The sequence below is a fragment of the Electrophorus electricus genome, chromosome 3 (assembly GCF_041902795.1).
Source record: "Electrophorus electricus isolate QZ-2024a chromosome 3, ASM4190279v1, whole genome shotgun sequence".
NCBI classification, from domain to species: Eukaryota; Metazoa; Chordata; class Actinopteri; order Gymnotiformes; family Gymnotidae; genus Electrophorus; species Electrophorus electricus.
This window is the reverse complement of record NC_137499.1, coordinates 23,685,376-23,713,032: the sequence shown is the minus strand read 5'-3', so window position 1 is coordinate 23,713,032 and position 27,657 is coordinate 23,685,376. Positions and strand designations below refer to the sequence as shown.

The following is a 27,657-nucleotide window of genomic DNA, read 5'->3' as shown; positions in this document are numbered from 1 at the left end:
TCAGGTAACCTGGAGAGGAGAGGAGGTGTCAGTGAGCAGTAATTAGATTCCTCTCAGCTCTGCCATGCCGGGCCTTTTCATCGCAGTTCAAGATTTCTGGGATCAAAAGTTCAGCAGCTTTCGGAGACAAGTTGGAGCACAGTCTCAGCCTGCAGCACTTTCTGCCTGTCAAACCCACACGTATTTGGGATACTAGGCGAGGTGTGTGCCCTCTCTCATATCACACTCTCACACACCCACACACACTTACTTTCATTTAGGTGCTATTAACCATCACTGGGTGGAGTTCTCTCTCTCTCGTGCTCTCCCTCCCTCCCACACACCTACACACAGCCACACACACCCACACACCCCTGTCCTGTCTTAACAACATGGCTGCCAGGCATTCCTGATGCATCTTTGCCCTGCTTTTGGACGGAGGAGGGGTGCACTTTTGATCTAGCCGCTGCAGTGCTTCAGAACAGCGCCCTCCCGGCCCCGGGCTGACCCCGGATGTCGAGCCCACAGCACAACATAAATACAACAAAGACCATATTGGGTGTGTAGTCTGACCATCACCCCCTCTCCCTCCCTCTCTGAGATGGGTGCAGATGCGTGAGCACTCAGGTGAGGGTTAAAGTCCTGTGGGGACTGACACCATCACCTTGCACTGTCCCTACACATCAGATAAGATCACATAGGCCACTGACTGCTACGACAGCCATATTCACTGATAAATCAGTGAATGCATGAGGTATAAAAACAGCGTTAACCCCGCAAATACTGTGCAGTACTTAACGGGAAGGTTAAGCAATTTTTCTATATTGGCTCAGTAACCAGTCAGTGGGATAGCGTACAAATATTCATGGAGCTCGAGTGGGTTGAACTGTGGTTCAAGCCTCAGCAGTCCAACTCACTCTCATTACAGGATAGCCATGAGTGCTGAAGCTATAAACATATAGCAGAATAACAAACCAGCCCCCAGCATTAACATACTTGGTGATGCCATACTGAAATACAGTAAGCTGGTCCTTTAAGCTAACAGACTGACAATGGGAAGTCCTCAATCACAGAGAGCCTCTACAGGAACACACACTGAGGTCAATCTCACATGGATTAAACAAGGTTGACTTACATCCTCCAACATCAGCCCTTGTGAACAGTCGCTCGGTTTACTCGAGCAAGTAGTTCAGAATTGTCAAAAACAACCTACATCGTCGTATCCTCAAGATGTTGCTTTATATTTACACTTCAAAACTGAAGAGGATCCAGCAGGCTTAGGGGGATGTAAAAAAAACAGGCCAAACCAAAAAGACTCTTTCTGCTCGTTTTATAACTTTTTTGAAAACCACTCCAGACAAGTGAGCTGACTGAACGGTCTGGTTTGCTTCTGCGTCATGCCTCTTTGGAAAGAAGATATGTACAAGAACAGTTGAGGAACCCACCACTCGTGCGCAGTTCACACCCCTAAACATTAGCCACTGCCATTAAAGCAGCTCAATTCTCTAGAACTAGTAAAAATATGAATTCTTAACAGACGTGAGGTGAGGGATCGTGGATGTGGCAACCCAACATGAGCATGTGCCTTTTAACACTCACTGTAAACAAAGACTTCTTTACTGCTGAGTCAAACGGAGCCACCAAGCCTGGACTCTGCTGAGATTATTCACGGCAATGTCCCCATGCCTACGGGCTGCTAGTGAAGCCAAGCCTATCTGAGATGGTGGAGGGGGTACAAGCAGCAGAGAGTCAGAGAGAGAGAGTCAGAGAGAGAGAGAGAATTTGATGGAGAATGTGAGAAAGTGAAAGAGAGACACAAGAAGAAAGAGCCAAAGAAAGCGACACAGAGAAAGGAGAGAGAGACCGATATTGCTGTTATCTTTGCTTGACCCAGCATCCAGATATTTCCTTGGGGAGTTTGTACACATAGGAAGACACAGAGGGCTGACAGTCTCCCACTCAACAGTTTATCCATTTGATAGTTGTAACATGACATCTCTGCTATCTCAGAAATGGGGATAGACAGATATTGATGCGTGTGTGGGCAATATCTGCAATCTGAACATGATGCACTATTCGGGAGTACACGTTGCAATATGAATTACATGCTGTAATATGAATCTTATCAAAGACTATGTGCCGTTCCTCTTAATACCTAATATATTTTAATACTATCTAGATAATATAGAAAGGCTTGGACTATTAAGATATTCCACATTAGTTAACAGCCTGGCATAAGAGCCATGTTCTAATTTCTACAATCTGAACTGTTAAACCACACTGAAGGGCAAGTACAAACAGTTCAAAGAAAATAATCTTCAAAGACAATAATCAGTTCTTAAGTATTACCACCTCATAGGTGGGATAATGATGATGAAGCTTGGAAGTGTTCGTTGCATAGGAACAACTTGAAGTATCTCAAATAATCAAATCCTCCAATTCTCGATGGCTAAATCCCAGTACGTGTTATGTTTCACAGCAACATATGACATGAGGACAAGTGTCACACTATGACAAGTTTGACCTTTAGCCTTGCTCTATCCAGTGCCTTCACTGACCTATAAAGCTAACCTAGATTATATGCAACCCAAACAAGTCACATGCAGTTGGGCTACAACTACATCTGAACTTTATTAACAAACATTTCCAATGAAGCAGATTATTGGGTCAATGTGGCAAGCAGGACTTAACCAACTACTGCCAGTTATTACGCACCATGATAACTGACGTTCGTTAGCGTGCACCATGATAACTGGCACCCCTAGTATCATTGGGCAGATGGCAAACATACAGAAACCCTGTAAACTTTATCCTTTACAAATGTATATAAGCCAGGTGGCTTGGATTAAAGGATACGTTTAAAGAATCCAGTTCAAAAGATTTAAGATGTAGAAAGATTTAAGTGGAAGAATCTAAGCTCGACTCCACCCGTCCACGTGTGAGAGAGGATGGACCAGTGGCCTCACGGATATGGTTCAAGGCTGTGTCCACAGGTTTCAGCTGTCAATGTGTTTGCCTCTGGCGTCACTAGTGCTTGGATGGAGCTGTTGACTGCTAGCTGTTCCACTGACGCACAGCGGCAGGTGAATGAGCGTAAGGCGATTCAACCAGCTAATTTTCAATACCATTGGTTCCTCTACAAGGAGAACGGACACCTATTTTCTGGACTTAATCGCTACAGATACTTAAATAAACAAACTCCCATAAGTCCCACTCCTGGTATGTACAGCTGACCTGGTTAGCCATAACAGGCAAGCACTTTTAGAGGAGACCTAACGTGACGAGCACACTGGAGCTTTGGACACTGGCCAATCACAGGAACAAGTACAGTTGACATGTTTAACTGGTCACAAGTACCTGCCATCCTATAGTGCTGTTTTTGTGTAAGATAATTAATGGCACTGTGGAAGATGCAAGAAATTGTGACACAGGCCAAAGTTTTGTCTGAGAGACTCAAAACTACAGAGCAGAGGTATCATTTATGACTCAGGAAAACTGGATAGTATAGCTAGTAAGTCAATGATCCAATCAACTAACGATTCTTTTCCATGATGGGCAGCAAAGTGGGGTATTGCACAATTCATCTTCTAGTTTTTAAGTAAACATTGTTGGAACCAGCTAAAAAGATCATTTCCCTACAGCGTTTAGAGCAAGCGGTAGGAATGATGTCATCCACACTTCCGACTAACCACCTCTCTTTGAGACCAGGCTAGAAATGTATATCCTGACCTGCCAGAGAGTGTGAACGCATGATCGCTTCTTACACCAAGCAAGGCAAGCAGGCAAAACAGAAGATATGGCCACAATCACTGAGCACTCTTACGTGAGCCTTACGTGTAAGCTCTGCCTCTGATTTTACACAATAATCACCACCCAACCACCAACCAATCAGATATTAGAACTGTGTGGCTCATGCACGGCTCTGTCTGTGCCGCGAGCCTTCAGCTTGCTGACTTCAGATGATACCGTCTCATTATCAGCTGAATTATTTCCATGTGCTTTGCTCACTGTTATCACCACCAGCAAGCCAAAGTGCTAGTGAGCAGTTCGTGAAAATTATGACCTTAGAGTTGCTCCAATGGAATGACTAGAATATTAAATAATGCAAACATGATTATAATTATATGATACTGTTATTTTAACAACTCCCACGTGTCCCCTGCTGTGGCCTGAGGAAGCAAAGTGGAATCTGAGGGGGTGCTGGCAGAGTGCTGATGAGGAGGAGGTGGTAGTCCACACACTCCTACAACACCCGTGTGAGCACCTGAACAAGCTGCTCACAAGTGTCTCCCCCTGGTGGACAGACATGCAAAGTGCAGTCAGTCTGGCTGAGCAAATCAGCTCTAACAAAATGCTTCAGCCGTGCACGCTCGTGCTAGTTTTCTCTGCTGTGTCCGTTAGTGAGCAGCAGGTGGGATCCGACATGGTGGGACTACACCAGCCTGGGCAGGTGGCGCAGGCGTTGTGCGGCAGTCCTCCCGGGGGGGTGGAGGCTGGCTTGGAGGGGAGTCCCGGATGAGAAGCCCTGACCACATGCATCCCACTCCACCTGCACCACAGACTCATCAGACACACAGTGTCAGCCTACTGCACGGCTACACTGTCTGCACAAGGAAAGAAAGTGCACAAGCACCTGCTAACCAAGCTGCTTTAATATGAGAATGTGAGGAAGTGGATGAGAGAGACAGAGCGAGAGAGAGAACTCAACAGTGTATGAAAGAATGCAATAGAGAGAGAGAGTAACAGAATGGGTAAGTGAAAAGAATGTGTAGAGAATGAGTGAGAAAGAGTGCAACAGAGTAAGAGAATACAAGAGAAAGAACATGAAAGTAACAGAATGGATCAGTGAAAGAATGTGAGCGGGGGAATGGGAGAGTGAGTGAGAGGGAATGGGAGAGTGAGAATGTGAGAGGGAATGGGAGAGTGAATGTGAGTGAGAGGGAATAGGAATGTGAGTGAGGGGGAATGGGAGAGTGAGAATGTGAGTGAGAGGGAATGGGAATGAGACAAAGAAGAAAGGGAAAGAATGAGCACAGGTTTTTTCCCTCTTAAAGGGCAAAATAAACTGGAAAAGCACAGGGGAAGCAGAATAAATCTGTCGAGAGGTCTTTTGGCAGGACAGGGAGGAGAGATGAGCACAGGAAAGTGTGTGTAGCTCAGTAACCCCACCCTCTCACCCCCATACATTGCTGCCATTTCAATCACGTGCAGTAAAAGCCAAGTCATGCACCATTTCCTCTCATGAAGTCCAGTGGCTTCTTTCACTCACTTTTCCGGCCTTTCTGTAGGGCCCTTCCCCGAGCTTAAGAGGAGGGCCACGAGGTATCTAACTAGCCCGCGCCTCGGCTAACTTACAGCTCCGTATGCTCACCTCGCTGGTGGGCCCGTGATCTCGCCCCCTGTCAAATCGCCATGCCGAACCAAAAGCAAAGATTTATGTACAGCAGGACAAAGGAAGAGAGAGGAAGATTACCCAGTGGTTCCCGTATGCCCTCTTCAGGCCCATAGAAAGCAGCATACATCTCTGAAGAGCCCGTCTGGAGAATTAAGGAATGCCGAAGCACTTGGCTTTGCGGTAAACGGGAAAAGGGGCTAGTGAATTTTGGCGGGTCAAAGGCTGCTTGGTGACTCATCCGGATCCAGTTGAAAGCGAGAAGAGGGGGTTGATTAGGCAATGTTATGCCCATTTTCATACTTAACAGAACCAGACGTAAGGGCGACATCAAAGAGAAGCTGCCTCTGTGAGATTTTCAGCTTAAGCCAATGTAAGAGGGGAAAAAAATGGGATGAGTGTCTCAAACAAGCACAAAAAAAACAACAACAACAAAAAAAAAAACCTCCAGGGGCGGGGATGGGATTTGTGGAAGGTGTGCGGAGTTATCAGCCAAGCTTCCTTTTAGCGCTTAGGATGTCCAGAATACATATTAAAAGAAACGGACTACCATCTGGCATTTGGTTCAGCGCTAGGAACCCGTGCCATCTGACAAACCCCAACAAGTTCAGAGCGGCATTGTTCAGAGAAGGCAGTGTTACAGGACCCAGTACAAAGTGAGTGTGGCTGTCCAAAAGAAATCCTCACATAAACTCCATGATTACAACACGCTCAACAAGCATTCTGGAAGGAGGACAGTGAGTCAGAGGTTTTAGTGGTGCCTACCTCCTTATCGGGATTGAAAACTGGGACTTGCTCCTCGGGAAGGACACTGTTTTTTCCCAGGCCTGATTTGGGATATATCTATATTAAAGACAGAGAAGGGAGGGAGAGAGAGAGCCATGAATCAAGCTTAATGGAGAGGATCAAAGCGAGCTCTCTTTCTGCCCCCGTGTGCTGGGAGTGTTGACACTCACCGGAGACAGGGCAATAGGGCTTTGCCGTAAATACCTGGGGTTCTCGATCTGCAAAAATGAAGCAGTAGGACAAGATCTTAACACTCCCTCCTGGCAAGACACCTCCCACCCTCCAACCCTTCTACACACTCCCATCCCTCCTGGCAAGACACCTCCCACCCTCCAACCCTTCTACACACTCCCATCCCTCCTGGCAAGACACCTCCCACCCTCCAACCCTTCTACACACTCCCATCCCTCCTGGCAAGACACCTCCCACCCTCCAACCCTTCTACACACTCCCATCCCTCCTGGCAAGACACCTCCCACCCTCCAACCCTTCTACATACTCCTATCCCTCCTGGCAAGACACCTCCCACCCTGTAACCCTTCTACACACTCCTATCCCTCCTGGCAAGACACCTCCCACCCTGTAACCCTTCTACACACTCCTATCCCTCCTGGCAAGACACCTCCCACCCTGTAACCCTTCTACACACTCCTATCCCTCCTGGCAAGACACCTCCCACCCTGTAACCCTTCTACACACTCCTCCACTCCTGGCAAGACACCTCCCACCCTGTAACCCTTCTACACACTCCTCCACTCCTGGCAAGACACCTCCCACCCTGTAACCCTTCTACACACTCCTCCACTCCTGGCAAGACACCTCCCACCCTGTAACCCTTCTACACACTCCTCCACTCCTGGCAAGACACCTCCCACCCTGTAACCCTTCTACACACTCCTCCACTCCTGGCAAGACACCTCCCACCCTGTAACCCTTCTACACACTCCTCCACTCCTGGCAAGACACCTCCCACCCTGTAACCCTTCTACACACTCCTCCACTCCTGGCAAGACACCTCCCACCCTGTAACCCTTCTACACACTCCTCCACTCCTGGCAAGACACCTCCCACCCTGTAACCCTTCTACACACTCCTCCACTCCTGGCAAGACACCTCCCACCCTGTAACCCTTCTACACACTCCTCCACTCCTGGCAAGACACCTCCCACCCTGTAACCCTTCTACACACTCCTCCACTCCTGGCAACACATCTTCACCGTCCAACCCTTCTACACACTCCTACCTCTCTATTTATCAATGTCGGCAGACTTCAAAGGATGCCATTTTAATGCACGCTCTTTCCTAACTCAGTATGTTTAAAATACCACAGGTCATTTCAAAGCATTGTCTGCATCCAAACTGCTTCCGTTTCTTTTTTAAACCTTTACTTCACTTACCTTTAAAAAAAAAAAACAAAAAAAACAAAAACAAAAAAAAAAAAACTTCCTTTTGTATTTTGGCTTTTGTCAACAGGACCAATAATCAGGGAGGGCCAGGACAGGACACACATACGCACACATGCACCCCCCAAACACGGACACACCTCCCAATTCTGGGTGCTTTGATTAGACTGCAAGGAAGGGTGCACATACTAAGGAGGATAAATTCGTTTTGTAAAGTCATCCAAGCAAAACTACAGCTCACCAAGGAGACACACAGATATTGATAGAGAGGATAAAGAAAAGCTGTCTGTTAGGGGTGAAAGAGACTTCAGAAGCCTGCTGACTGTTTCCAACATCTAGAAAATAAATCTGAGAATCAAAAAACTAGTCTCTCTGTCCATAAAGCGCCCCAACTGTTAATTGAAAACCCTGGTTAAGAGGGCATTGCCTCTCTCAGGAGCTCGCTCTGTAAGTCTGTAATGAGCCCTACTTCACCAGCCTGTGCTGAGTTTAGCATCAACCAGCATTTACACACAAAGCCACACCGCTCTTGCATGTGGTGGAGGGGGCCGTGTGAAGTTCAGCTCTGGCCTTGTCAGCACACAATGTAAATCCCTCCCTGGCGAGCAGCCTGAAAGCCACTGGGAGAAAAGCAGACTAAACCGTCTGCTTGGCAAGTGCTGTACCAGCAGAACATGCCTCCTGGCTGGCAAGAGCAGGGGGTACCATCGCTGCTCCATCTCCACCCCATCTACAGCGTGTGTGTTAGGACACACTTACACACGGGGTGTGTGTTGAGGTGGTGCATTAGGACACACATACAGGGTGTGTTTTGTCTAAGGTGGTGTGTTAGGACACCTTGTACAACACACCCTGTATGTAAGTGTGTCCTAACACACTTAAATACGGGGTGTGTTGTAGAAGGTGGTGTGTTAGGACACACTTCCTAAGCTGACTCTGAACCTGGGAACCCCCAACCTTCCGGGACCGGGCACATCAGTGAACTTCACCCCAGATTGTGTAATGTGTGTAATTCCAGGTGTCCAGGACAGGCCAAACACACAGAACGCTCAACAATACAGAGGTCAAACATTCCGGGAACAAGCTGTTTAGATTGCTAATGTAATACAATTATAAGCTATCTGCTAAGACAAAAAACTCACCACTGTTCATACGTTATAATAATCTACTAAAAGTGCAGTACCTCCGGTTAATACTGCTGCTAAACCTGCTGGTGCAGACAGGGCAAGGCTGATGCAAAATCAGATCTTATATTACTTTCCCAGTGTTAAACACACTGGCCCTGGTCACCCTGTGCAGCTTGAGAGAGGCTCCCAGACGAGGCTTCCATAGGTGGCCAGCCTGTTACCACACAGTCTCCAGGCTTGAGCAGCTACGTGCGGAAGCTTCACGTCGGAGCACGATACAGCCTTAGATTACGCCTGCCTTGACACCAGTGTTCTGAGAAAATGGCTTTAAAACCAAATGAATGGTGGAAGCACCAATCAACTCTAGGTCCACAAGGCAAAGGGAGGGAGTGGGCGTGGCCCAGGATGAGGGCGTGGCACATTACCCCAAGGTTCCAGCTGTTGAGGCGCACCTCTAGGTCACTGTCGTCAGAGGAGTTGGGCTGCGGCCTGCGTCGCCCATCCTGAGAGGGAGGGAGACAACATTACAGTTTCAATAACGGCGAGGCTGATTCGGTCCTGAAGGCACGATCACGGCATGGCCCTTGCTTCACTCTTCACTCCAACCACCTGTAGAATGCCTGGGAAACACTGCCTCAGCCCCACTCCTCTAACAACCATCACACAACTTGTTTGAATAAAAAAAGAAAAATGTTTTGTGAGAAGTGATCAGCACACACTGCTCGGATGTACAGTGCTTCAGCAATGTGCTGTGTTCACTCGTGTAAGTGATGTGGTGACCAGAGACCACCTTCGGGAGTGGTAGACCCCGAGGTTTACAGGCTAGCTTTCTGCTACAAATCCGCAGACGTCTTAAACTCCGCTTGAGCTGTCTGGATGGAGGCCTATAGGTTGGTCGCTCCACACCATGGAAGAAAATTTCTAATTAAGATCTATGCTGTTAAAGCATTTGCACACTGCTCAAAGTAATTTGTGCTAAGAGAGGAGAGGAAGAGAAGAGAAGAGAAGAGAAGAGAAGAGAAGAGAAGAGAAGAGAAGAGAAGAGAAGAGAAGAGAAGAGAAGAGAAGAGGAAGAGGAGGAGAGGAAGAGAAGAGAAGAGAGAAGAGGAGAGAGGAGGAGAAGAGAAGAGAGGAGAAGGCCACCAAGTGAGCTAAAGCCAGTACAGCCCAGCATCACAGTACACAGAAAGGAGCAAGAACAGAAACCCCAGCTGGATTAAAAGCCTGTGATCCAACAGTGTGGGGAAAAAACACGTCAGTACTCCTGAAGAATGATAAAAATGTGTGCGGAGTTCAGACACAGACAGGGTTTAAGATTCAAACCCAGTCAATACAAAGAGGCTTCTAAATGAATAATCTCAGATTTGGGGTCAGTAACCATGTGCTAGTTTTAACATTTGGTTTGATGGGGTTCATTTCATATCAGGACCTTTAGAGGGAGTGCTTACCATCTTATCCTCCGTGGTAGCTTGTCTGGGTCTGAGGGGACTAGAGGATAAGGGTCTGGTTGGAGACTCGTCACTGAACCGATTCCTCCTCCTGCAACAGACCAAGAAGGCAAATGTACCAGGTTTCCCCTCCCTTCCACAGAGTGGAAATCATATTTCTCATATTTTTCTGGAAATCAAGTCTTCCAAACATCTGCACAGCTCACAAGAGAGCGGCCAGCTGACCGAGCAGCTGGAGGCTTCATCCTCCTCCTCATCTTCGCCTCCGCTTAAACCAGCAGCGTTACAGATATCCCTCTAAATCGATCCCTGCCTTCCACATGCTTATTCCACCAGGCTACGTCTGTTTACTTTGCTGGCATGCACATGCCAGCAGGCCTTCCCGTTTACAGGCCTACAGAGAAGACCAACATGTGAAGCGCATTTCACTGTGCATTTGAGCGCACCTGCTGCATTGTTTTTTAATGATTACTTTTCCAACAGATTCATTCCAGTTTGTCAGCTCAACCACATGCAACAGTGAGACTTTGTTTAAGGCAACACTGCTGGTTTTGACAGGCATGACGAATTCGCATCAGAGGCTAATTAAGAGCATGTATACAAGCTAATTATAAATGTTTAACACCAACTTCAACTTAATTAAAATAATCCCGTTAGACAAGTCAACAAGAGGGAGTAGAATTTGATGACCAAACAAGGCAAGCCCTTCCCAAGCACAAAAAAAACCCCAAACAACATACCATTTTTGTGGTTCTTTTCTTGGGTTTAAAATTTCTCTCTCAGAATGTATTCAGGATGTCCTAATTAGACCTTGGACAACACATTCAAAAAGTGAGGGGATGACCTGTGAACCTCCCTGGACTCAGCTACCTTCCAGTGACTGAATGAATGAATGATGCTGAATGGATCTTATTGCGAGTCTGCACACAACCACAGCTGTGAAGCACTGATCCAGTTGCAAGGTGAGGCCCAGGCTTCAGAACCAACTCCAGCCCTTTTATAATATCCACATCAAACTGCAACATCCTCCCAACCTCCACCTTATGTCATGCCCAGTGTCTCTACTGAAGAACTCAACAGGCACCTAAAGTGTCCAAACATACTGAGGTGCACCTAAAGTGTCCAAACATACTGAGGTGCAGCTAAAGGGTCCAAACATACTGAGGTGCAGCTAAAGGGTCCAAACATACTGAGGTGCAGCTAAAGGGTCCAAACATACTGAGGTGCAGCTAAAGGGTCCAAACATACTGAGGTGCAGCTCAACTTGGATCGTTTGGAACAGTGTCCAAAACTTGGATCACTTCTTGGAACAGCTGCAAGAGTAGACAAAAGAAATCTGAAACTAGGCAAAATTCTTCAGAGGCTGCACTTGACCCACACAACGTCTAAGCCACCACAGCCAATCTTTTATTTTTCCTGTGGAAAGAGCGGACATAGCTCTAAGGACTGCCAAACAGGGGGAGTATGAAGGACATTCCGTTCACCTCCAGAAAAGCCTTACTGTCCATGGCCTTTTCCTAGCTAACAAGAGTTAATATTCAGTGAATGCAGAGGCCCTGAGGACTAGTGAGCTGTGGCTTCATTAAGGACTGCAGTTCTCCAACCAGCTCATGGCCTGTGAACTCCCATCTGGCTGTTGGTAGTCATAGCCTTACCGCCTTCTTACACAACACCACCCCAAAGAGGGTGCCCTCCACCCCCACTAGTGAGGAATCTTATATATATATATATAAATAAAATGTACATGATATTTAAAATGATTTTTTTGGCTACATATAAAAAGGGTAGAAAATGAAATCAACAGGAAATTTAAAAAAAAAAGATCAAACCTGCTCAAAATGTGTATAACAAAGCCCGAAATGTCTTTGTTATTTACAGTGTTATTCACAAAGATAATCCCAATGTTATTTACAAAGCCAGATCTTTAGAAAACTGTCCATATGTAGGCATGAACCAGCATGAATGCACGACACACACAGTCTCACTCCTACATATACTTTCTCTCCGACACACTCACTCTCTCTCACCCTCATGACACACACACACTAACTCCTACACATACTTTCTCTCTCACACACACACACTCACTCTCTCTCTCTCTCCCCCACCCTCATGACACACACAGTCTCACTCCGACACATACTTTCTCTCACAAACACTCACTCTCTCTCTCCCCCTCATAACACACACGCACAGACTCAATCCTACACATACTTTCTCTCCCACTCACTCACTCACTCACTCTCCCACCCTCATGACACACACACCCCCTCCCCCACTCAGTCTCCTTTGAGCCAGCAGAAGAGGGCCAATAATGGTGATTGGTGGTTAGCCGTTAACAGGTGGACTGGGATAATTGAATGAAATGTTCATGGGGCCCTGCAGATCAAAAGACTCAGAGAGCCAGGACTGGGCAGCAGAGACACGGTGCAGCTCAGTGGTCTGGGCCAGAGACACACGGTGCAGCCCAGCCGTCTGGGCTGTAGAGAGTGGCAGTGCAGCCCGGGCCATACAGAGAGGGTGCAGCCTAGAAGCTTTGGCTGTATCCGAGACACGGTACAGCCTGGTGGTCTGGGCAGGAGAGATGTGGTGTAGCCCGGCAGTCTGATTAAAGCCTCCTCATCTCCAGGTGTTGTTACTGGCCCCAGACTGCATCTCCCAGTCCTCCGAGAGGAAACAGATGTTGACTCCCCATTTGGAACCCCCCGCCCTTTCACAGGTCGAACATCTGGAGGCAAGCGCTGAGTGGACACCCCTCTGTTTGACTGAAACCTTAGCCACCATTTCTGCTGCTGTCACACTTGGCAATAGTTAGCATCTGAGTTCTCATGCACTCACTCTGGACCCAGAAAGCCAAGTGGAATGAAGGTTAAAAGAGATACAGAGAAAAGAAGAAGTAGAAAGAAAGAAAAACAACGAAAAAGCAAAGGATGAAAGGCAGAAAGGGGTGTGGGAGGGGGGGTTCAAAAAAGAAAGTTGAATTACCACAATTACCCAAGGCTTGCGTTTAGCACACCTCCTCCAGGGGAGTGAGGGGGCAGGGGATGAGTGCAAGTCCAAGCCCATGGGTGCACCCGTACCCACTCAAAGAGCTCTCAACAACGCGCAAAACTCAAACAGCCGTAAGGAACATGACCTGCTCCTTAATTAACATCACAAGTCAGAGGCTGAAACAAACATGTAGGCTTTGCCAACACAGCGCTGGCTGACCTAAAACCCTACACCTAACTGCAGCCTGGCTGACCTAAAACCCTACACCTAATTGCAGTCTGGTCGTTTCCCATGGAAGGACCTGCTACCGTAGCGCTACAGGCAAGCAAAGAGCCCCACCTGGTGGCCAGAAACAGAGCTGGCAAGACAAGATGCTGAGGTAAGTGCAAAGATTATTTGGAATTTCTCTGGAACTACAAGTTGCTCACAGGTTCTGGAATCCACCTTCTTGTTAGTATATAGTAACTAACACAAATATTGACCGAGGGGAGTTCTCAGTCAATATTCTCCCTTTCTGAGAATCTTTTAAGACAACTTGCACAGACTCGTTCAGCCAGGAGCTCTGGCTTACTGATTTAAAGGCTGTTTTGCAATCTTTATCAAGAAAAAAAAGGAGAAGAGCTGCCACCTTGCTCTAGTGCTGTATAAGGAGCAGACCTAATGCCAGTGGTGAAGCAGGCTGACAGTTTCTAGACAAATAAGCAGCATATAGCGAAGTTTGGACTATGGATCATATCAATAAGCAAAGTTTTTAGAGCAGGGTAAACTTTATTTAATGTAACTCATATTTTAAAAATTGCATAGTGTACTGTGGAACATTGGTTTAATATGACCCTGTTAATGATAATGTGCATCACCACCACCTGACCAACAGCAAGTGATGGAGATCAAACGTGGCCACATCACAGCGCAGCCTGCGAGCTTGGCCCACATCACAGAGCCGCCGGCGAGCTCAGCCCTTTTCATCCAATCGAAACGAGCACATCACATAAAAGTCTTCTCCGGCCTGTGATCTGAACGCCTTTAATGATCATATACAAATGGGCTCCCGGCTTTTACACCCCCAGCCCACATAGTTTCCAAGTGTGGCTAGGCCAGTGATCTTTGGTCTGTGTGCTATAGCTGAGAGGCCGCATTCTGAAAGTTAAACGTTGTATGGCAAGGCCAAATGTCCAGTGCCGAGAACAAGATCCTTCCCATAGTTTCCCACTGCGAAAGGAAGGAATCTCTGTATCGCACAGTGCTTGGCCATGTGGCTAAACACAAGCACATGGGCTTCTGTCTCCTGTGGTTAAAGAGGGCATAAAGGAGTCTGCACAGTGGTATGTAGTAATAGGCATAGCACTGAGGTCCTATAGGTTCTGTGAGTTTGCTGAAGTCTTGTTTTTTTTCTTTAAGAGGACTTCTAAGAGCAAGATTACTGTAGAAGGAACAGAAGGCTCTGAACACTCTCAGTAACTTATGATGACCAAAACTATATGCTACCTTTGGAAATTGGAGCGATCACACAGTCCACAATCATGTTATCTTTTTAGCTGCTAAATAATATCTGTAAACAGCCTGAGGAGGTGGGGTGGTCTAAAAGAAAAACTTTAGAAATCAGAATCACAGAGTCACATTATCTTACTTACCGTCAAATATTTTGGCAACAGAATCTATTAAACAGCCTGAGGATGTGGGGTAGTGTGAGGAGGTGAGGTGGGGTAGGGTGAGTAGGTTGGGTGGCGTGGTGTGAGGCAGTGGGGAGAAACAGTGGAGGTGGGAAGGTGGGGTGAGGCAAAGAGGAGGCGTGGCATGAGGTGTTGGGGTGAGTTTGGGTGAGGTGAGGAAGTGTCATGAGTGTTTCATCTTGCTCTAATTTTGCTCATCCTTCTGAGGTCACCTGTTGCTAAAGGCTGCGGACAAATGGATCAGGGGAAGTTAAAACTTCAGCCATCTCACCCTCACAAGCCAGACAGTTACTTTCACCAGTTTTGCTGAATTATCCATGAACCGTGTTTGCTGAGGCATAGAGGCGGCAATAACATGAGGTTCAGCGGGATTTGGTGGGAGTTTGGGGAGCACGTTATCTTGCCTGAGTAGAGCTTGAGGCTGAAGGGATTCTGCAGCCAGCTGTTCAGCACACAGCACAGAAAGTGGAGCATATGGCAGCGTTGGAGAGAGACATTCCTTCAAATATCAATAGTTCAACAAACATTACTACTTTAAATGGAGGGGGGGTTAATGAAGTCATAAATGTAACATGGAAGTACTAAGAACAAAAAAAGTGATCAGGATTTCGGTAAGATCATTGTGTGAATCTCAGAAGAACACAGGAAAAACAGGCCTAAAGCAACTCTTTCAGCATCAGACGTGGTCTACTAAGATGACATCCATTCTTTTGGCAGAGACTAGGTAACATTTGGCAAGATGTGATGTGACATCCTCAGAGCTTCACACACACACACACATAAAAGAAGATACCGAGGACGGAGACTAAAACACAGATTTTACATTATTTATAAACCACACCACAAAGTGATGTTTTTAAAACACCTGCCCAACAACAAGAAAAGGCAGATGAAAGAACACATCAGAGAGACCCTTCTTCCCTGCCGGACACACTGCAGTGTGTACGGAGCTACCCAGTTATCCCAGCTCCTGCATTCTCCTGCTTCTTAATGCTAATAGGGACATCCAGCCAACAAGAACTGCCTACCGTCCCTGTTAATTGATAATGTAAGTTCGAGTGCTTTTACCCACAATGCATTTTTAAAGCTGTGAAACGTCTAGTCATCAAGGACACCGTGCTCGCTGCCTGCCGAGATGTGTTCAATCAAGCCTAGTGCTACACAGCCAGCACTCTTGCCAGTGAAAGGAAAACGGAGGGTCTGAAGATGTGTATATTCATGGTGACCAAGGTCGTCATCTTCAAACAGGGAACTGATCCGATACATTAAAGACATAAACCCTTAACAGGGCGAAGGGTTTGAATTTTGTTAAAATTGGTGTTTTCTGCCCCTAAACAAAAATCAAGGAAAATCAACTGTGCCCTGATCCAATGTTCCAAAGGGGATTCCAGAACACATGGAATACTGGAATAAAACATCAGCAAACACAGTGATCATCCTGATTAGTGTCCCCACATTATTTACAGGCTGTGCTGTTGATAGGCATTACAGCATGAAACATTACCAAGCCTGAGAAGGTCTGAGAGTTGTGGGGGCAGGACACAGTGCGTGGAATAAGCATCACTACTACAAAGCGTTCTTCATCATTCATGTAATGTGGCTGAATTAAACACCAGGTGCCAAAACATGCAGAAACTATCAGATAATTTACTATGTGATACTAAAGAGGTACAGATACAGATTCGTGCAATGGTGATCTAACACTGAGTTGGAACTCAGAATTAGCACAACCACCAGTGTAGAATGAACCTTGACAGCATTGTAAGCTCAATTAACCCAGTTTGTGCATCACCACTACTAGCAGCACTTGCAATGACTGTTACGATACTGATAGTAAATGTCATACCTCTGAGCGTTCAGAAGGGACGAGGAGTCTTTCGCCAGGCTGGACCACATCTCATCTTCATAAGCCAGCTCACCTGACACCCAGTCTGGCAGTGTGGTTGGACCCAACCCTCTAGCACCAAGTGGCTCATCAAAGTAGATGGACTATAGGCCAGAGAACCGAAAATGGATAGTGGTCAAAAGCCAAGCTTCCATTACAAGCTTCAGACACAGCAGGCGATTGGGCCCCTTTGAGGAATATAAAGCAAAGGTTTTCAGTGTTCTTCTAAAGCACACGACAACCGTAAAACGTGAGCTCTCACCATGTATGTTGGTAAAGTTTTAAGGGTGCCTGCTTCAGGTTTGTGCGCAAAAGGTCCCTCAAGGACACCCCTTCTGAGCATTTGCAGAAGTAGCCTTGCATAGACGTTGCGGTTTTTCCTGCCTCTCAGTCCAGAGCCGGAAGCCACGGGGTCACACAGCTTCTTAATCCACAGAGCACATCGCTGACGCTCTGGATTTGAGATGGAAAGTAAAAGAATCAGGACAGAATCAGGACAGAATCAGCACAGGTTCCGAGAAAAGCACAATAAAGCATCTTAGAACAACTGCCAGCTAAGTCACAAGCATGCTTAGAAGCTTTTGACATGATCATGAAATCGGTTTCGAGATTTTGAGAACTTCAGTGTATACGATGCATGTTCACCAAGTAAGAAAGCACAGATGTTAATTGAAGTTAAAGCAGAGAAATTACCTTGTTTTCAGTATTTTAATTAAGCAAGCAGTGGCTTACTATTAAAAGAATTTGAGCACTTATAATGGGTTGCTTCTGGCTCAGCTTGGCTTCCAGAAACACAATCACAGTGCAGTTCCAGATGTCATCTTGCGTCATCTGATCAGGTGCGTGAAATTGATGACGCAGAATAACGTGTTTTCCATCAGCACTAACCTGACTTGTGAGGACGTCTGAGCACGTACGGTTTCATGTCAACCAGAAAGTGGTCAAATTCAGAATCCAGGCTCTCCAAAGAGTCATCTTCTTTACTCATGATGCCCTGCAAACTTCACAATTGGTAGAAAAAGCCGATGGCAAAAAAAGCTTTGACATTAAACACTTTAAAAGTTAGCTGACTGTCAAGCCACCTAGCTAGCGACAGTTTCCTAGGTTAGCTAGCTAGCTAGTTATTTTAACTTAGATAGCTAGCTTAGCTAAGTTAGCCAACAAATCTATAGCGTTAACAAATGGGGGGCCAGTAGCGCCCGATTCAAAATCTCATCTAATACGTCTTAGCCCACACCCTTCCGCTAACAAAACCTATATGCCATAATCAAGTATTTACACAAACCAACCATGTCAGTATTAATACTCGAATGAAAATGTGCTTAGCCGTACCAAACTGAGTGTAGTTGAGCAGCACCCACTACTTTGTAACTCAGTGCTTCCAAACGGTTCAAATCAACCTTGTGTGAACTCAAATACAGTAGCCTACAATATTTAAGCATTGCCACTGGGGTAACTGTTCAAACTAAAAGTCTCTAGTGAACGCTCTTGAGAACGTATCCTTGGTTATATCTGTGGCAAGCACAAATACCCGCTAATGTTAGTCTTCAAGATTTCTTTGTGGTAAAGGTTTTACTACTTATTTTTAATATTTTCTAATTGGCGCTTACACGATTTGCTTATCTTATTTGTTCTTTCGACTTTTAATTTTAAATAGTTTGCTCGTATAGTCATCGAATACGCCTCACATGATTTCTGGCTTCGCCAGCTTCAGGAAGCGGTTGTGTTCCCCTGGCAACCGTGCATAGCGTAATGCTACAGGGTACATTAGCAGGCACAATAAACTGTGATATTGATGTCTGTAACGGGTCAAAAATAACAATCAACCAATCGATAAACAATCGATCTACGTTTAATCTCATTTAGTTACTAGAAAATATTGTTGCGTCCAAAACACAAAATGGCCCAATGCTCACAAATTTAAAATCCAAAAAGAGGATAAGGGTAGAAAGAAAATAAACGTTAGCTTGTCCATCCCTAGTCAAAGATCGTGCCTTGCGCACCGGTAAAGCTATGACACACTCTCCGCAAGATGGCGCTGTGGGGCCTTTCTTCAACACGCAGGCACGGGCGCCTCGGTTGTGAGCGCACGAAGTCTACTGACGTCACTTTGAAGTAAGGCAGGAGCGCTCGGGGGGTGACCGGAGAAAAGCGGCTGATCGGGCGCCGTCCCCCACTTACCGTGTGCGACCAACGTCGGTGGCTGCAGAGCGAGACACGGGCGCGGACACCTCGGAGTCAGGTGCGCTGCTTGTCTGCGATGGCTGATCTTATTCACATCCACGAGTCTTCCTCTGCTGTTGCGAACCGGTTTGCGCGAAAAGGCGCTCTGCGACAGAAGAACGTGCACGAAGTAAAGAACCATAAATTTATCGCTCGATTTTTTAAGCAGCCCACGTTCTGCAGTCACTGCACAGACTTCATCTGGTAAGAGCCACTGCTGTTTAAAAGGAACTTTGCCATATCTATAGAGTGTAGATCTATATGGTCTCATGCATAAACTTTCTTCTTATAACTATTTTTGGTGAGAACTTAAATTGACATTTACAAACGGGTGACCATCGACATTACGCACAAGACGCAATAATATTCGTCGAAAAGAAGCGCAGTAGCCCAACTTACATAAACATGAACAATATTTTTGGTTAGTCGAATTCGAATTCCCCTGTCTGTGGGTTAAATGTGAAAAGAAATAAACGCCGATTACAAGGATGGGCGAGTTTGATTTCATTCGCAAAGGCATGTGTATCCAGACTGAAACCCAGGTTTTCTTATTTGGTGATGCTAAATATGTCTGTAATTATTGTCATGAAATACAACCAGCAAAAGCAATGTATCATTACTTTGGACAGAAAAATCCCAAGTCGTTCAGCCAAATGCTGTCCATGTAAAGGTAAAGTTTAATTAGAAGTCCGTTTGTTCCCCGGCAGAAACTTGGATCTAAATAAGAGCTACTGAATAAAGATTTGAATTTGAAATCGATTTATATTTTTATGTTTATAACCTACATTTCAATAAACGTTAGTGTACTTCGATGGTACCAATATAGATAATTGGAATTTCAATCGACGATTCTCAGAATTATTGTGGTAAAAATATAATTTAGGGACTTGCTTTTTAACATTGTAGGAAATGTAACTTAACCCTCTGTTATAGTGATATCATTACTATATCTCATAATTGATTTATTATGTGTGAACATTTACATCATAATTAATTTATAAGTAAATTAGATTTCAAAATAAAACATGCACACATGTTAATGTTTGTGTAAGCATTTTGAGGGGATTGTATTGACAAAAATATTGACAAAAATATTATTGACAAAAGTAAATCTCTTAAAAGATTTATTGTAAGTAGCACCAGAGATAATTGTAACAGAAAGTGATCCTAACTCTGGAACTCCGGAACTCCGGAACTCTGGAACTCCGGAACTCTGGAACTCTGGGGCCATTTAGCAAACAGAACACGCTTGTGTGTATTCTAACACTGATTTGCATTCCAGTCCCTCTCACTGCCGTATCTCCTCATTTCTGTCTCTCTGTCTCTCTGAAATCCACAGGGGATTCGGCAAACAAGGATTCCAGTGCCAAGGTATTGTGTGTGTGTGTGTGTGTGTGTGTATGTGTGTGTGTGTTTTTGTGTGTGAACATGTTGATAAGAGTCTTATCAAATGAATCCTGTCTGCTGTGGCCCTGCTGTACCTCCATTCACTCCCTTCCTGTTGTAATAGTACTGTTCAGCCACTGTTGCAGCTGGAGAGGTGCAGTACATTCATTTGTTTAACCGTCATGTCATAGTCCTAGAATTAACACTCTCTGTAATGTGGAAACTGCTGCACTTGCCAGGACATTGTTGTGTCTGCAAAGGTGCTTGAGTAAAATGTCCAGGTGTCACCTTTGGATGGACTGCTGTTTGAGAGGTTAAAGATGAAAGAGCTGGTGTTGCATCAGACAGACCTAGTTGGACTATGACACTAAGAACTATGTACTTGGTTGACCTGTTATAGTCTCTGATTTGTGTGATCTTGAGTCCTTCAGAATGGCTTACAGGTATGGCAGTATAAAACATTCACATACATATTCTTCTGTGTCTTTTTTGAGGGTTTTGCGAATATTGTGAGTTCCTTTGAGCTTGACTCAATGTGTGCTGCTCTTCAAAACAGTTGAGAATATCTTCTGTCTGGACGTGCTTTTTGAAAAGTATCTTAGAAGCTCTTTTAAAGTCTGCTTTTAATACTTGTATAGTCTTTGGAGTACTTTTTTAAACTAGCACTACTTGTGTGTTCTGATCAAATTTGACCATTGCGTTATTGTTCACCATCATAACTCTAGTTTCTCTTAGTTGACTGATATAAATCTTAATGACTTACTACAGACTCTGCATCTTAACACATCAAAGTTATTAGATGTGGTTTCACTCTTTTAGGAAGTTTGTTTAAATGTACATCTGTAGTGCTGCAGTCACATTTGACTGGCGTTTAGAATGAGTCTATATGAAGAGGCAGAATAAGAACTCTCTGTTTCTCTTTTTTTTCTCTCACACACATTGTCACCAGCTAGGTTGAATTTCACAGGAACTGCACCTTTCCTTGATCCTTTTTGGACTTGTTATGAGCAAATGTATTTACTAACATGCAAACCCAGCTCAGGTCTGTTCCTGCAGCTGGGACCTATAAATGCAGCTTCTGTGGGAGCTTTCAACCCACAGCAGAACTATGAAGAAAGATTGAATATGTTTGAGGCTCATATATCTGATCATATATGTGATTGTTTTTCTAATCATATATTTGATTGTGACTGTGATAAGAAATTTGCATATATAACAATAAGCCACTGAGAATGAAAGAGAGAGCAGAGGGCAGTAGGGATAGGATTCACACTACAAACAAACTAGCCTGAAGTATTGCCTGAACAACAGCGCCCACTACATTTTTAAGTGATTTCCAGTTATATATAGAATTTTCAAATTTCAAATTAAATAGGTGTGTGTGTATATATATATTTACACACTCATTTAATTTGAAATTTGAAAATTCTATGGTCAGTATTCCACATACAACATAAATTGAGTTTTTTGCTGAAAATGGGTGGTAGAATTTAATGTATGTGAGATTTATACAGCATAGATTCAATGCTGTGTAAATAGTGTGACTGACTAGAAATTGAATTATTTAAAGGTATGATTTAACAATAGGTGTTAACTGGAAGACAGACGGAACACCAATTTGAACATAACACAAGGGCTGGTGTTAAACTGTTGGATGAACACAACACAAGGGCTAATTTCAAGTGTGTTTCATGAACATAACACAAGGGCTAATGTTAAACATGTTGAATGAACACACACATGAGCTAATTTCAAATGTGTTTGATGAACACAAGCTAGTATCAAACGTGTTTGATGAACACAACAAAAAGGCTAATGTCGAATGTGTTTGATGAACACAAGGGCTAGTTTCAAACGTGTTTGATAAACACAACACAAGGGCTAGTGTCATACACATGTTTGTGGAACACAACACAAGGGCTAGTGTCATACACCTGTTTGATGTTGTAGGGTGATCTTTGTGTCTGTTTCACTGAGGAAACTGACACTTGATTTGAAAGGGTTGCAGAAATGTAGAGGCACTGTATCACATTACTCAGTACTTCAGCTCTTTCTGACCCTGGTTGCTTTATTGGTCAGATGCAGATAGAGAGGTCCGTGTTTGCATAGTCAGTGACAGATGGCCAAGGTATCAATGTCTGTTAATTTCCAATCATCTGACCTCCTCTCAGCTGGATAGTTTCTATAAAAGATGAAGAGATATGTTTATGACTCTGTGTGTGAGTGTGTGTGTGTGCGCGTGCGTGCGTGCGTGTGTGTGTGTGTGTGTGTGTGTGTCTTTTTTACATATCCACATTTTCAAAAATGCTAGTTAACTGATTCCTACAATACAAGCTCTTATCAAAACGTACGTATTCAGGAAGGTATTCCACCCCATCCCAGAACCCTTGAAGCCATTCTCTTTCTCAAGAAGCTGTCATTTTGCTTGAGTTCCATGCTACATGGTGTGTTGTACTGCTCCATGAATGGTCACTGATCTGAAGGTGGGAGTGTTTAAAAAACTCTCATGTACCTAGAGTCAGGACGGGTAACACTTCAGAGCCATGTCTACTGGCAGAGCATGAACTCTGATCACAGCCACTACATGACCCCCCCTCGGCGATGCACCCCCCACCCCCCACCCCTCGGCGATGCCCACAACCACTTTCGTCCCGGCACTTTTCGTCTACACTTACGTGGAACTCCCCTCCAGGGGACAAGTAACAAGTGTCAGTGTCAGTGTGCATAACAAGCCAAAGTAAATCACAGAGTCATGTGCAGTCAGAGTGTATCATTAGTGTGCAGCTAAGAATCCATCCGTATATAGTGGAGATTGAGAGTGCAGATGGTGCAGATGGATGGATGGTAGGCAGTGGCAGGAGATGGGAAGTGTGCAGTGTAGTAGGAGAACAGGAGGGGCTGACATGTTCTTGGAAGCACTAGGGGACAGAGAGATGCAAGATGTTCCGTGGTCTGTAACAATGAACGGCCTTCTCTGGGAACTTGATGAAGTCTCTTCTGAAGACAGCTGAAGCGGTTATATAATGTTTTATTTTGAGGTTTTCTGTGTACTCAAATAAAGGAATTAGGATGAGGGATAACTGCAGTCATTATTAAATTCTCAGACTATACCTCCTTTGTTTTATATACGCCAGTTTATAGAATTTTCCTTTTATGGAGTGTCCACCCAGTTCCACCTGATGTAATAAATATAGATTAAATATATATATATATATATATATATATATATATATATATATATATATATATATATATATATATATATATATATATATATATATATATATATATATATATATTCCCATGAGAGATTATGTGGGCAAACCCAAGGTCAGAGCGGATCAATCTCTTCTGATGAATTGGTCCACTGACATTAAGACTGTCTGGGTCACCGAGAGTTGCCTATGTCACTGGTTTGGCAGTCTACTGCCATCTGCAAGACATTCACCAAGCCTCTAATGAGAACTGGCATACCATGCCCAGCCACTAGAGGGAAATGTGGAGGAGAATCTTGATGAAATGAAAGGATGGAGGGTCTAAAATATCTATCTCACTCTTCAGAAGGTCTTAACGTGCAGGTAAGAGCAGAACTTTATCCTCTTCCTCTTCATCCTCCACATAAAATGTTAGAGCCATTTGAGGCTATAATTTTGCATATTATGAAAATTGTGGGTGCACTGGGCAGTCGATAACACACAAATAAGTTGATGTATTTTTTCCATATATTTCCATCAGATCATGATGTGACTTTATGTTCTGTCCAGTTTGGATAAGTGGAAGTTTGGAATTTCAATATGATTTGAATGTATTACTGTTTACCAGTTGTGTAGTTGGAATATTGAAAATTGAGACACAGGTTCTTTTTTTATCGTCACAGACGGACATGGCCCACATAAATACCAGAGCAGGCAAGAAGACCAGAGAGAGACAGAGAGAAAGGGAGGCAAAGACACATGTTCTCCTAACCAAGCAAATGTGGACTGAAATATTCAGAGAAACTTGGGCTTCAGTTCGAAGTGGTGGGGTTCATTACAGTGATGATTCAATTGTCTATTCTGTACATTTGAATCAAAAGGTGGCTCACCTCTGACATATGTGTGCTGCTGTATGGAGCACGCTCCAGTTAGTCAGCAACCCTCATCCCCTCTCCCCTGGACTCCGTGGAGACAGTTTAGGCAAGATACGCCATTATTACATTCACCTTCGTATCTCATCAAACGATGAATTGTGCATCGCTGCGAGAGCACAGTGGGCTCTCACCTTCCACCAAGACCTTTTAAAATGTGGGCGGAAAAGGTAGCCTCAACACAATAAGCAGTAGTGGTAGGAACCTGGGGGGAGGCTGATTGGCTGGGCATTGGCAGGATGGAAGACTCTCTGCCCAAGTTTGGTAGCATTTTTGTCTTGAGCTCCATCCTCAGGTGGCTGTCATCAGCTGGAGGAGAGGGTCCGTGTTTCTGTTTTACTCTGAGCAGAGCGTAGACACGGCCATCTGTCTTTCTGTGTCTCTGTCTCTCCCACCTCTCCCTGCCATCTGGCTGTTGAAATGCGCACCCCAGAGGGGCCTCTCCACCTGGAGAGGCTGCCGCCATGTCTGAGAGGCAGTAGACAAGAGAGAGACAGAGCTGGGAGAGGAAGACCCAGGCGTGCGTAACAGTCAAGTGGGTGGTGCAGCTGGGAAGGGCTGGGGGGTTATGTCAGGTGTGGCGACGCTCGATAGGGTGGGGATGGAATGGGTCAGGGTGGTGCAGCTAGGGTAGGGTTTGATGGGTTAGGTTGGTGGAGCTGGGGTAGGCTGGGAGGTGGTAGAGTTGGGCTAAGTGGGCTAAGTGGCTTGTTGTTTGTGTAAGTACGTAGTGGAGTGGAGTGAAGTTGGGGGGAGGGCTGGACTAAACAGCCTGACAGGCGTAGACGGGTGGCTGGAGAGGATTTCCAGGGGCGGGAGCAGGAGCGGATGTTTTCTTTAAAAAGGAACTGTGGCAGAGTAGAGCACTGAAGGGTCCTGCCGTCCTCTACCTGAACCGCCTGTGTGACAGCAAGGTTTGTTCTTCATAGGATCTGGAAGATTTCAAACACAAACAACAGTAACCCAGTAGCCCATATGTTTATTATTGTTATATCCAAGTAAGTCCTAGATGTATTACAGTCATTTTAACAACTGTACATACGAGATACAATGAGTAAAAGCAATAATAAAAGTAAAAATAAGTAGATGATCCATAAAATGGTTCCAATTCTGAGGCAATGTTTGACTTGAAATCCCCATTAAACAGTTAATTAGCCTCCATTGATGGCTCAGTTTCGATTAGTTTGTAATTTTAGACAGCATGGCACTGTCATCTGTAACTGGTCAGAGAGGTGAAATCACCAGACAGAATCACTTGAAACTGGTCAGAGAGTTGCACTGGTCAGACATCAAAATCAGAGTCCCAAAATGCACTGGTGAGACATCAGAATCAGAGAAGTCCCGCAATGCACTGGTGAAACATCAGAATTAGAGAAGCCCCATGATGCACTGGAGAGAGATCAGACTTAGAGAACCCCCATGATGCACTGGAGAGAGATCAGAATTTCCAGCACACTCATAGGGAAAGTTCTGAACTTGAGCAGAGTGATTATCATATAACCCACAAACTTGCTACCTTTGGGATTTGTTCATTTCGAAGATAAAAAAAATTCAGAGTGATTCATATATGATTTATCAGCCAATGCTATTTAAACAAACAAACCAAAAAAAACACTCCCTTGCTAAGGCGACTTCTTCAGACAATGACAGTTACCCTGCAGGAGGACTTTTCTGATCGTGGACATTGATCTGATCAAACAGCTCTCACCTAACGTCAAAACTCTCTGTCTCTTTTACTAGAAGCTCTCCTGCCTCTAAAGGTGAGCTACACAGTATGGCCATTACATGCAACTTTTTAGGTGGAAACATTCTTGACACTGCCACAGAAACTGCAATCTGTTCAGGTCTGTTTTAGGGGCTGTTTAGACTGAAGTAAAGATGATCTGGCTGGCTGTCATGCTCTCTCTCTCTCTGTCTCTCTCTAAGTCTCACTGATGGGCACAAACCCGCCAAAACCTGGAGCACCTCAGTCCATCAGCAGTCCCACTCCCTTTGATCTGACACTCTGCATTTCCATCTGCTCTCTTACGTCCATCTCTTCCACGAGGAGTGGGGCTCGGTCCACCAGAACCCTCCCTGTGGACACGCATTATAATGTTGCGCTGCCCATGTGTGCACACGCCCCGCTCACAAACAAGCGTCCCTCCTGGAGGATCTTTGCAAAGATTTTCCTGTGCGTCTCTGAGCTCCTGCAGGAGCAGTGACAGATGGGTTGATAGTGGCCTGTCTCTTCAAGCCTGAATCGCAGTGTAGGAGGGGGAACTGTCCAAAGAAAGAACAGAGCTTATTAACCAATCAGGTACCAGAAGTGAGGGGGTGGTGGAATCCATGAGCTATGACTGGAATGGAGGCGTGAAACAATAAACCACTCGCACAGCTCCACTTAGCCCCGTTTACCCTCTCAAGAGTCAGCCTCTTGCATCTGTGAGGTCTCCCACACCGCACGTGGCCTGCTGCTCTGGGAACCCTGTGACTGTTGTTCTGCACTGACGATATAGAGTCACACAGTTCCCAGCAGGATACTGAGGCTTTTGTATAAGGCCAGAGCTGACACCATGACATTAGATAATCTTTCTTAAGTTTCTTCCTAAATATTAGAAATGTTTGCTTTTTTTCCTTTCTTTTTTTTTGAGTAGAAATGTTTATTAGTCTGGATTTGGGTCTTTTTATGTCAGTTGAGAGTTCACAGAAATTCCTTACCCTCTTCAGCTGGTTGTGGTTTTGTGAGGGCATTTTGGGGGGAGTTGTTTGATTATTTATTTATTGAATAATGTGGTTGAAAATTTCATGATTTAGTTTTGGGATGTTTGCCATCACTGCGCTGCGCAGCCACATAATTGCAGATATTTCAGAATGTGTTGCTCAAGCATCTGACAACACATATAGTGTAGTTTGCCATGGAAAAAGGCATTTCAAACTCCGTCCTCAAACTTGAAGCCATCTCTGATCTCTAAACTCTAGGTTTCTCTCCAAATAAGCAATTATGCTGTTGGATACCTCAATAATCTTGACAACTTCACACACTCTTTCCACAACAGAGCTAGACTCCTGGAGGGTATTCCAGAAAGCATGTTTAGCAAGTAAGCCAGATCTGTTAACTTGGATTTCATGGAAACTGGGTTTTCCATTCCAAAAACTGAGCTACCTTCTCTAACTTACCTTTTTTAGCCAAATTTCTATAACTGCCTCTTCAGTAGTAAACATATGTGAATAGAAATGTTTCTGTCATTAATGGGCAGAC

At 44.9% G+C, this 27,657-nt stretch overlaps 2 protein-coding genes across 11 annotated transcripts in view; one reads left to right on the top strand and one right to left on the bottom strand.

Annotated features, from left to right (window-relative positions):
- cep112 (centrosomal protein 112) overlaps nucleotides 1-18,067 on the bottom strand; it is a 94,739-nt gene extending 76,672 nt beyond the window's left edge. For 5 of the 8 annotated variants that reach the window (XM_027006744.3, XM_081710723.1, XM_081710724.1 and 2 more), the window contains exons 1-8: nucleotides 18,014-18,067; nucleotides 17,570-17,682; nucleotides 16,944-17,134; nucleotides 16,643-16,785; nucleotides 10,136-10,226; nucleotides 9,113-9,190; nucleotides 6,328-6,375; nucleotides 6,137-6,214 (exon numbers count right to left, since the gene is read on the bottom strand). In XM_027006744.3, coding sequence (XP_026862545.2) covers nucleotides 6,137-6,214; nucleotides 6,328-6,375; nucleotides 9,113-9,190; nucleotides 10,136-10,226; nucleotides 16,643-16,785; nucleotides 16,944-17,134; nucleotides 17,570-17,669 — 729 coding nt within the window. In that variant the 5' untranslated portion in view covers nucleotides 17,670-17,682; nucleotides 18,014-18,067. The remainder of the gene's footprint in view (nucleotides 1-6,136; nucleotides 6,215-6,327; nucleotides 6,376-9,112; nucleotides 9,191-10,135; nucleotides 10,227-16,642; nucleotides 16,786-16,943; nucleotides 17,135-17,569; nucleotides 17,683-18,013) is intronic. The other 3 variants (XM_081710725.1, XM_027006745.3, XM_081710722.1) reach the window with 2 other exon arrangements.
- A 743-nt stretch (nucleotides 18,068-18,810) lies between these two features.
- prkcab (protein kinase C, alpha, b) overlaps nucleotides 18,811-27,657 on the top strand; it is a 118,125-nt gene continuing 109,278 nt past the window's right edge. For 2 of the 3 annotated variants that reach the window (XM_035527525.2, XM_035527522.2), the window contains exons 1-2: nucleotides 18,811-19,108; nucleotides 20,244-20,275. In XM_035527525.2, coding sequence (XP_035383418.1) covers nucleotides 18,942-19,108; nucleotides 20,244-20,275 — 199 coding nt within the window. In that variant the 5' untranslated portion in view covers nucleotides 18,811-18,941. The remainder of the gene's footprint in view (nucleotides 19,109-20,243; nucleotides 20,276-27,657) is intronic. The other variant, XM_081710721.1, reaches the window with a different exon arrangement.